This window comes from Rhinolophus hipposideros (genome assembly GCF_964194185.1).
Source record: "Rhinolophus hipposideros genome assembly, chromosome: 21".
NCBI lineage: Eukaryota > Metazoa > Chordata > Mammalia > Chiroptera > Rhinolophidae > Rhinolophus > Rhinolophus hipposideros.
The window spans coordinates 47,643,436-47,653,714 of NC_138067.1; the positions used below are offsets into that span (position 1 = coordinate 47,643,436).

Genomic DNA, 10,279 nt, shown 5'->3' on the forward strand with positions numbered 1-10,279 from the left:
AGCTGTCATAAAGTGTGGGGGAAGGGGACCGGGCAGAGAAGGGTACTATCGGCTTCTCATGGGTGGAGGCCAGGGATGCTGCTGACCACGCTACCATGCACAGGACGCCCTCACGGCAAGGGCCCAAATGTCAATAGTGCAATGGCAGAGAAACCCTGTGTTGGATGACCCGCAGAAAAGTCAGTGTGGCTGAAAGGCTGAGGCCGGTGGGGGCTGAGCGTGGAAAGGAGGGAGACAGCTCGGTCCCGGTGACCTGAGCAGCCCTCTGCACTGCAGGGCCCAGGTTCAGGCACAGCCGCACCCGTACACACAGCAGGCGCCTGGGAACCGCGGACACGCGAGACTTCTGCGGGTGGGAATCACTGCACTTCAGTTTCCCTTCTCGGAAAGGGAGCTCCGAGGGCCTGGGCGCAGGGGCCAGGCGAGGAGTGACCACACCCCTGGTGGGCGAGGCCTGCTCGGACACGCACTTCCTGGGAGAGTCTCTGTCAATACTAAAAAACGGGAACGTGCGACCCCGCATCCCCACCTGGCTTGGCCCAGCCATGGGCTGAGCCCCGCGACTAACCCCAGGACCCAGCGGTTGGGGTCCGGAGAGAACTACAGTTCCCAGGATACTTCGTTCTGCAGCTCCTGGGGGAGAGCCGCTAAGGCCGGAGGCCAATAGGAGGGGCGGGGGCGGGGCTTCAGCGCACGTGGCGTCGTGACGCGCAGACGGCGACGTCGGGGTTTGTGTGCGCGAGAGGCCGCTGATAAAGGTTGGGTGCCTCGTGCCGGGGGCCGTTGGGAGGGAGCGCGCCCCCGCCCCCCTCCCCGGCCCCCACTCCTGCACGGCCGCGGCCGGGGCCCCGCCTTCCCGTCGACCCCCGCGGGAAGGTCCTGGGTCTCCTCCGCTCGTTCCCCGAGTCGGGGCCGCAGGTGAGAGACCGGACGGGTGGGGGTTGGGGGAGGGACCGGAGGGCGGAGACGTTGGGGAAGCGGCAAGCGTGAAACCGGAAGGGATGCCTTAAAGGGAAAGGCGCGACTTCACCTCCGACTTTTGTGGGCCGGGCCGGTTCCTCCCTCTTAAAGGTCACGGGGCTGCTTTTTAGAGGGGCGGGGCAGGTTCGGCAGTATATTGGAGCACCCTGCTTTTCATTCCCCGCTAGGAATGGGTTATCTCTAAAGGACGGTGACAGTGTCCCAGACATTGAAGGAAAAAACGTATGAATCCCGGTGGCTTCAAAGTGGTACCTATTTTAGCTCAACAAAGGTGGAGCACCCTCTTAAAGGGGAAGTAGGGCCTGATGCAAGGGTGTGGTCCGGCCTTTCTGATGGTTTGCTCTTTATTGGATAAGATGGGTTCCAACTCTTCAGAGCAGGATGTCTCTTGTTTAAGTCATACTCAGCCTTATGAAAGGCACATGCAGCTTCCTGGGATAATTGTCTCTTAAAAGGACTTGCTTACATTTTCAAGGGGACACGCAGGTCTTTAAAGGGAATGTTTATGACCTGTCCAAAGGATGCCCAGCCTTCGTTCATTCCAGATATTCTTACTGAGCACTCACTCTGTGCCCGATGTGATTTTAGGCGCTAGGGTGCAACAGTCAATAAGATGAGGCGAGGGATGCTGCCAAACACCCTCTAGTGCACGCTGCAGCCCCCTGGACACTGGTCCAGCCCCAAATGGCAACAGTGCTGAGGGTGGGAAACCCTGATTATAAAGTAGGTTAGAACATGATAAATGCTATGGAGAGAAAAGTAAAGCAGAGAAACAGAATGGGGAGTGTTGGAAGCGGTTGCAGGTTTAAGTAGGCTGGCTAGGGAATGCATCCTGCAGGTGACACTGCAGTAAAGACTTGGAGGTGAGGGAGGGGGTATTACGCAGCCGCCGGTGCGAGTGCCCCAGGTGGGAACGGGCATGTCCAGCCAGGCTGGGTGCCTAGAGTGGTGTGAGGGTTGGAGAAGCAGGAGGACAGGGAGAGGACGAGGCCATGGACTATGGGAAGCCTGTAGGCTCTTATAAGGGGTTGTCTTCTGCTCAAAAAATGGGAGCTGTGAAGACTTTGGGCAGGTTTGCTTCAGCCTATGTGCTGGGAACATACTGGGGGTAGGAGGGGTAAAGCTGGAAACACAGAGTTCTATTAGGAGGCTGTGGCAGCTGCCAGAAGGGAGGTGCCCTCGACAAAGGTGGCAGTAGGGGACTTGGTGCGAAGTGTATGTTCCTGCTGGGCCAGGGGAAGCTGCTGATGGATTGCTCACAGAGTGAGAGCAGTGAGGAAGCCCTGAGGCTTTTGGCCTGAGGAAGAATAGAGCTGTTTTCAGGGATGGAGAAGATCATGGGGGAAGGTGAGTTTGGGGGAGAGCAGGAGCAAAAACTCCTGGAGTTAGATTTTGGGCATGTTAAGTTTGAGGTGTCTCGGTCCCCACATGGCACAGCAGGGGTTTGGAGTTCAAAGGAGAGGTGTTGATATGAATTTTGGAGTTATCCTGTGTCTAGATCGTGAAGGCTTGAGAGAGGTCAGGGTTCCCAGGGAGAGGGTGTTGAGGAGGAGGAAGACCCTGGAAGCTCCTACAGGCGCCAATGAGGGTGATGAGAAGGAACAGCGCCTGAAACAGATGGGGTGGCAGATGAGGAGTGTAGTATTCCAGAAACCAAGAGGAGTAGTGAAGGAAGGAGGGATCCATTCTGGGCTGGGCGGAGGCCATGAGTCGAGTTGGCGGAGGAGGACCTGATGGGCAGATGCCGGATGGGAACGCGTAGTAACAGCACTTTTGAGTTGTTTTGGTGCAAAGGGGTGGAGAGAAAGGAGGGCTTTGCTGGAGAGGGAGGTGGAGTGAAGGTTTTTTTAAAAGATAGGAGACATAGCTTGTGGGTACGCTGATGAGAGTGGTGCAGATGAGGAAGGTTGCTGTAGGTGGGGAGTCAGGGTCCATGGGCCTGATGGCAGGCCTGGGGATTGGGGGATAGTGCGGGTTTCTCAGTCTCAGTACCACTGGCATTTGGACCATGTCATTCTGCTGTGGGTGCTGTCCCATGCACTGTAGGAGGTTGAGCAACGTCCCTTGCCTTACCCTACTATATGCCAGGAGCACCTACCCCTCCAGTAGACAGCCGGACAACCAGAACAGTCTCCAGGCATTGCCCTTTGTCCCCTGGGGTGGGGGTGCCATGGAGAGGAACTCAGTTGCCCTGTTGAGAACTAGTGGTGTAGTGGTTGGAAGGTGAGAATGTTCTCTTCTGATTGCTTTTAGTTTCTCAGTGATGAAATCAATGACAGGGTCACCTGCTAAGAGCAGGAGGGGAAAGCAGAGAGGTTTGAGAGGAAAAGAAGCATGCAGGTATCACCTGGGGGATGGATGAGCCATGCGGGTCAGTGGGGAGGAGCTCTGCTATTGGTGGGCATGAATGCAAAGGGAGACTGAGGCCTGGCAGTTTCAGTGCGCCCAGAGCCCTTACCCTGGGTAAGAGAAAGTGAGAATGGGGGTGGGGCAGAGGGTGCAAAGCCCACAGGCTCATTGGATTGGGAATCTGGTGGAGTTTAGGGAATTTTGGTCAGGGTACCAAGAAGGAGCTGGTGAGCAGGATGGGAAGAGTGGGAAACTCACAGGGGCTTCACTTACAGTGAAGGGGTTGAGGGTCCCACCGTGGGCGTAGGTATTGAGGCAGGGCAGAGCGAGTCTTTACAGGGAGAGGGGTCAAGGGTGGGAAGCCAGCGTACTGGACCCCAGCCTTCTTCAAGGACACTGCCCATCTTTAGAGCATAGCCCTATATGCCACACGAAGTCTTCTCAGGCCTGTCCAGCCTCCTCAAGGAGATGGCTGATCTATGGCTGGTGACCCACTCGTCACAATTTGCGGGAAGCTTAGCACCTGAAGTCTTGCATCCGGGGACCAAGCTGGACCATTGGGGGCCTTAATCCTGAGGGAGGTTCCTGCAGCAAGGGAGGGCTAGGGAGGCGCCCCTGCCTGTGAACGGGCAGCTGCCAGTTTGGGGTTGAGATGAGTCCTTGTGCGGGTGGAGGGGGGAGCTGCCCTCCCCTGACCCGGAATCCCCCCCAGGTGTGATGGTCGGCTCCCACGTGGACATGGCGCCGGCCTCCACCACGGAGGGCTCCGGGGAGAAGCCAGGCCCCGCGGCCCCTGCCCCCGCAGCTCAGTACGAGTGTGGGGAGTGCGGCAAGTCCTTCCGCTGGTCGTCGCGGCTCCTGCACCACCAGCGCACCCACACGGGCGAGCGGCCCTACAAGTGCCCTGACTGCCCCAAGGCTTTCAAGGGGTCCTCAGCCCTGCTCTACCACCAGCGGGGCCACACAGGCGAGCGGCCCTACCAGTGTCCTGACTGCCCCAAGGCCTTCAAGCGCTCGTCGCTTCTGCAGATCCATCGCAGCGTGCACACGGGCCTGCGGGCCTTCACCTGCGGCCAGTGCGGCCTGGCCTTCAAGTGGTCCTCGCACTACCAGTACCACCTGCGTCAGCACACAGGCGAGCGGCCCTACCCCTGTCCCGACTGCCCCAAGGCCTTCAAGAACTCGTCCAGCCTGCGGCGCCACCGCCACGTGCACACGGGCGAGCGGCCCTACACCTGTGGTGTCTGTGGCAAGAGCTTCACCCAGAGCACCAACCTGCGGCAGCACCAGCGCGTGCACACCGGCGAGCGGCCCTTCCGCTGCGCGCTCTGCCCCAAGACCTTCACGCACTCCTCCAACCTGCTGCTGCACCAGCGCACGCACGGCGCCGCCCCCGCGCCCGCCCCCGCGCCCCCGCCGCGTGCGCCTGCTAAGGTCGTGGTCACTGATACCTACCTGCAGCCTCACCTGCGCGCCCCCAGCCCGCCCGCACCTCCGCCGCCAGCGCCCCCGCCTGTGGTACCCGAGCTTTTTCTGGCCGCCGCTGAGACCACGGTGGAGCTGGTGTACCGCTGTGACGGCTGCGAGCTGGGCTTCGGCAGCGAGGAGCTGCTGCTGGAGCACCAGCCCTGCCCGGGACCCGAGCCCGTGTCTGCGCCGCAGGAAACGCCTGCGGAGACGCCCAGGGTCTCCCCGCCGGCTCCGGCTCCGGCCCCGGCCCCACAGCTACAGACCCCTCCTGTCACCGCCGCCTCCGGCTTTGCCTGTCTTCCCTGCGGGAAGTCCTTCCGGACGGTGGCTGGCCTGTCCCGCCACCAGCACAGCCACGGGGCGGCCAGCGGGCAGGCATTCCGCTGCGGCAGCTGTGACGGCGCCTTCCCGCAGCTGGCCAGCCTCCTGGCACACCAACAGTGCCACGTGGAGGAGGCGGCGGCTGGGCGCCCACCCCCCCAGGCGGAGGCCGCTGAGGTCACCTGTCCACAGGAGCCTCTGGTCCCTGCTGCGCCTGCGCCGCAGCCGCCGGCGCCCGCCTCCGCCTCCGCGCCGGCCTCCACTGAGCGGCCCTACAAGTGTGCAGAGTGCGGCAAGGCTTTCAAGGGATCATCAGGGCTGCGCTACCACCTGCGGGACCACACAGGCGAGCGGCCCTACCAGTGTGGCGAGTGTGGCAAGGCCTTTAAGCGCTCGTCGCTGCTGGCCATCCACCAGCGCGTGCACACGGGCCTGCGGGCCTTCACCTGCGGCCAGTGCGGCCTGACCTTCAAGTGGTCCTCGCACTACCAGTACCACCTGCGGCTGCACACGGGCGAGCGGCCCTATGCCTGTGGGGAGTGCGGCAAGGCCTTCCGCAACACGTCGTGCCTGCGACGCCACCGCCATGTGCACACGGGAGAGCGGCCGCATGCTTGCAGCGTTTGCGGCAAGAGCTTCGCGCAGACCTCCAACCTGCGGCAGCACCAGCGCGTGCACACCGGCGAGCGGCCCTTCCGCTGCCCGCTCTGCCCCAAGACCTTCACGCACTCCTCCAACCTGCTGCTGCACCAGCGCACGCACTCAGCCGAGCGCCCCTTCTCCTGCCCTGTCTGTGGCCGCAGCTTCGTTATGGCTGCCTACCTGCAGCGTCACCTGAGGACGCATGCCCCCGCCACCCCCAGCGCCGGTCCCCCACCCCCTGCCCCACTGGCTGCGGCCCCAGTTCCGCCAGCTACCCAAGATGTCCACGTGCTCCCCCACCTTCAGGCGACACTTTCCCTCGAGGTTGCAGGGGGACCTCCCCAGGCCCCACCTCCGGGCCCGGCAGCCCCCAACTCCCAGACGTTCCTCCTGGTGCAGACCTCCCAGGGCCTCCAGCTTATCCCCAGTAGCATGCAGCCCCCACCACCCCCGCCGCCGCCTGCCCCTCCCAAGCTCATCCTTCTGCCCTCCCCTAGTACTGGTGGTGGGGGTGGCCAGGCAAGGCAGGGCCCAAAGGCAGTGGGGAAAGCTGGACAGGGGACTGGAGTAGTCTGGCTGCCAGGCCCTGGGGGACTGGGGGTGCAGGGAGGGGGCAACACTGGGGTCAGTGGAGGAGGGCAGAGCCTCATCCTTCTGCAGAATGTAGGGGGTGGGGAGGCGGGGCCGCAGGAAGTGAGCGGGATCCAGCTCCAGCCCCTCCGGCCAGCCCCGGAAGTGACCACAGTCCAGCTCCAGCCGGCACACGAAATGACCACGGTCCAGCTCCAGCAGGCACAGGAGGTGACCACAGTCCAGCTGCAGCCTGTGGCGGGCCAGCTGCCCAATCCCAGTGGCGGAGCTGTGACCACGGAGGCCCCCAACCTGCTGGTGGTGCAGAGTGGGGCGCCAGACGAATTGCTGGCAGGCTCTGGCCCTGGGGAGCCGGGTGGTGGAGAGGCCAGCACTGGTGTCGTCCAGGACGTGCTCTTTGAGACGCTGCAGACGGACGAGGGGTTGCAGAGTGTCCTGGTACTGAGTGGGGCCGATGGGGAGCAGACCCAGCTGTGTGTACAGGAGGTAGAGACCGTCCCGTCAGGCCTGGCAGAGTCGCCTGCCCCTGGGCCGCCAGGACAGAAACTGCTCATCATCCGCAGCGCGCCAGCCACCGAACTGCTGGAGAATAGTGTTGGGGGTGGTGCCACCACGCTGCAACTGCTGGCCCCACCACCACTTGGCCCAGCCTCTGCCCCTGCCGGCATCCCCGCAGGCCCCACCTCCCAGATGGTACAAGTGGTCCCCGCAGGAGCTGTGCCTGGGGGCATGGCCCCTCAGGGCCTACCCTCCATCCAGATTCTCCAGGCGCTGCCCGCAGTCCAGCTAGTGCACACATTTTGAGTAGAACCACTGGTACCTCTTCCTGCCCCACAGAGACCTAGACTCACTGTCTGCCTGGGCTGGGCTAGGGGCAGGAGAGCTGCAGGCTGGGCTTGCTAATAAAGACCAGAATCTCCCCTCCTGTGTTTTGTTTTCTTGGGGTGAGGGGACAATGTCATGGCCATAGCAACTGCTTGGGAGCTTGGAGTCTTATCTCTTGCATCCTGGCTGGCAGTTGAGTTGCTTGGGGGCCAGCCACTTTTACGTGGGGCTCTGTTTACTATTAAAAAGGGGATGTGGAATTTGGAATTCTGGTCTGCCACTTGTTCACTGTAACTCCACCTCTCTTCATTTGAAAAGTCTGTGTGGTGGGGGGAGGGGAATGCTTGTCCCGAAGGTCACTGAGCCCGGGTGGGTTGGGGCGGAGGTCCTTGGGGTGGGCCAGTTTGGGAGCTGGTGGGCTCAGGATGCTGAAGCGGCCCCTCCCACGAAGCCCCGGGCACCAATGAGAATCGATTCGCTCCCATCACCGCCCCCACCCGGCACTCAGGTTGCTTAGCAACCAGGGAACCTCAAAAAGCGAGCGGGCGCACCCCCTCAACTGGCCGGTAAGTACAGCTCCCACCCCCAGCGTCTGTCTTACGGGTCCCCTTTCTCCATCGCCCTTGCCCTACCCCACACCCAGCAGAGTCCCTGCGCCCTGCCCTAGCCCCTCCTCAACCCCCCCCACACCCCACCCCCGCCAAGGTTGGCAACAGTTAAGACCGAATGCAGGCACCGCACCGCCTCCAACGTGTGCGGTCTGACATCACTTCCGCCGGCGACCCCCTCCTGACCCTGTTCTCCCCATACCTTGTCAAAGAATCGGAGCCACCCGCAGAGGTGCTTGTAGGTTCTTGCTCCAGCAGCGACTGTGGGGCGGGACGCTTGGGTTTGGGGAGCTCGGTCCATTACCTGGCCGTGGGGTGGGGGGGGTTCGATGACCTCCCCCTGTAGAAGCCCCGGAGCCTGGGAGGGGGCCCTGTATAGCCAGGTGTTGGTGTCTGCAAGGTGTTTAGGGTAAGACCGCTGAACACCACGGGTTGGGGGAGTGAGACCTCGGGAGACGTTAGGAAGGTGGCTGGGTGAAGGGGGCAGCCTGTCCTGCGTGGGATCTCGCTTGGGGCACCCCAAGCACCCTCACTGTCCTAATCTGGGACATGCTGCTGCTGGTCCCCACCCCTGGGGCGCTAGGAGACCAGAGGTGCCCTCCTGACGTTGATCTGCTTGTTTTACCCAGGTGCACGCCTGCTCCCTGGGGGTACGGGGACTGCCATGGCCCCCAACCACCTTTCAGTGCGGGAGATGAGAGAAGATGAGAAGCCCCTGGTGCTGGAGATGCTGAAGGTGAGTACAGCAGGGGCACCTGGGGGCAGGGGCAGCACTGTGAGCCAGCTTTTCCTTCGAAGCCACTTCTGGCTCGGCCCCTTCTCCCTCTAGTGCCTTCTGTCTACTACCCCTGGGATCAGGACAGTTTTAATGCTGGAGGGCTATGGGGTCTATCTCCTACCCCACACTCCTCAGAGCAGAGCCTGGGTCTCAGCCCTGTACTCATTCTCTATTCCAGCAACAGAGCATACCCATTTTCTGGCCGGGGGGCAGTCGTCCATTTTGTTCTGATCTCAGTCTTCCCTGGTGCCTCCCGCACATTCCTCTCCTGAATTGGGTGTCCTCACAGTTCCTAATTCATTCACTCATTCACTCACTTATTCATGCACTCATTCAAAGCCCAGTGTGCCAGATGGAGTGTTTGCTGGTGCACAGAGCAGATGTGGCCCAGGCCCTGCCTGTTCTTCTACCACAGGCACACTTCTGCCCCGTCCCTTTTCCTTTGGGAACCCCCACCCTGAGTCCCTCCTGGGTAGGGTCTGCTCCTTCTCCTTGTTCCTGGTGTTCACGGGGACCCTCGTGATGGGAAGCCGAGTCCCCTGCTCTGACTGCGCCTCTTACCCACAGGCTGCTGTGAAGGACACGGAGAACCGAGTGGCCCTCCACGCCCTGACACGGCCGCCTGCGCTGCTGCTCCTGGCGGCTGCGAGCAGCGGCCTGCGCTTCGTGCTGGCCTCCTTTGCCCTGGCCCTCCTCCTGCCTGTGTTCCTGGCCGTGGTGGCCATGAAGCTCGGCCTACGTGCCCGGTGGGGCTCACTGCCTCCACCAGGTGGCCTAGGGGGGCCCTGGGTGGCAGTGCGCGGCTCAGGTGATGTGTGCGGGGTCCTGGCCCTAGCCCCAGGCTCTAACTCTGGGGATGGGGCCCTGGTCACACGCCTCTCTGTCTCCCGCTGGCACCGCCGCCGAGGCGTGGGCAGGCGGCTGCTGGCCTTTGCCGAGTCCCGGGCACGTGCCTGGGCAGGGGGTATGGGGGAGCCCCGGGCCCGCCTCGTGGTCCCAGTGGCTGTGGCGGCTTGGGGCGTGGCAGGGATGCTGGAAGGCTGCGGCTACCAGGCTGAGGGGAGCTGGGGCTGCATGGGCTACACGCTGGTAAGGGAGTTCAGTAAGAACCTGTGACTCCAACTTATGCACCTACTGTGTGCGGGCACTTTTACATTCTCCCTGTGCGAATCCCCAGCCTGCCCAGGGCCCAGAAACTGAGGCCTGCAAAGGGAAAGACAGCCTGAGGTCTGTCTTTTGTGTCTGAACTTCTCAGAGTGGTCAGCCTATCTGGCCTCCTGCCTCAGATTCTGTCTGCACTGAGACATCCCCCCAGTCTGTCTCTGCAAAGCCTGCACCGTTTGTGCTACCAGCCTGGGTGACAGAGAGGAGGAAAGGAGTCTGAGCAAGTGTGCCTCCCCAAGGGTTAGGACTTGGGGCAGGGGCACCCCAAACTGGGATGAGGCCCCCACCATGAATGGGGTGTGTTTGATGCCTGTGCTTGGAGAGGATGAGTGTGGAGCCAGAGGGGATGAGAAGAGCCTCTGCAAGGAGGGTTGTCTCCTAAAGAGGCCCTGCAAGGAGGGGGTGGGCACAGGAAGGCTGGTGGCCCTTCCCTGGGGGAAAGGGACTGTTAAGAAGGGTGGGCAGAACTGTCTGTTTTTTTTATACCCGATTGTTAATAAAGCCTGAAACTGCTCTGCGCCTGGCTCTCTCTCTCTCTCTGATGCCTTTT

At 62.0% G+C, this 10,279-nt stretch overlaps 2 protein-coding genes across 5 annotated transcripts; both read left to right on the plus strand.

Moving 5' to 3' along the window:
- The first annotated feature begins 722 nt into the window (after positions 1-722).
- ZNF628 (zinc finger protein 628) lies at positions 723-7,377 on the plus strand. The gene is made up of 2 exons (XM_081032052.1): positions 723-918; positions 4,043-7,377. The coding sequence occupies exon 2, from the start codon at positions 4,048-4,050 to the stop codon at positions 7,156-7,158; it is 3,111 nt and encodes a 1,036-aa protein (XP_080888178.1). The 5' UTR covers positions 723-918; positions 4,043-4,047; the 3' UTR covers positions 7,159-7,377.
- A 63-nt stretch (positions 7,378-7,440) lies between these two features.
- On the plus strand, positions 7,441-10,242 carry NAT14 (N-acetyltransferase 14 (putative)). 4 transcript variants are annotated; one of them, XM_081032056.1, is made up of 3 exons: positions 7,441-7,745; positions 8,417-8,523; positions 9,133-10,242. In XM_081032056.1, the coding sequence occupies exons 2-3, from the start codon at positions 8,452-8,454 to the stop codon at positions 9,679-9,681; spliced, it is 621 nt and encodes a 206-aa protein (XP_080888182.1). In that variant the 5' UTR covers positions 7,441-7,745; positions 8,417-8,451; the 3' UTR covers positions 9,682-10,242. The 4 variants fall into 4 exon arrangements, with proteins under 4 accessions (XP_080888182.1, XP_080888180.1, XP_080888179.1 ...); XM_081032054.1 differs by lacking the exon at positions 7,441-7,745 and adding an exon at positions 7,753-8,025; XM_081032053.1 differs by lacking the exon at positions 7,441-7,745 and adding an exon at positions 7,753-8,019.
- The last annotated feature ends 37 nt before the right edge of the window (positions 10,243-10,279 follow it).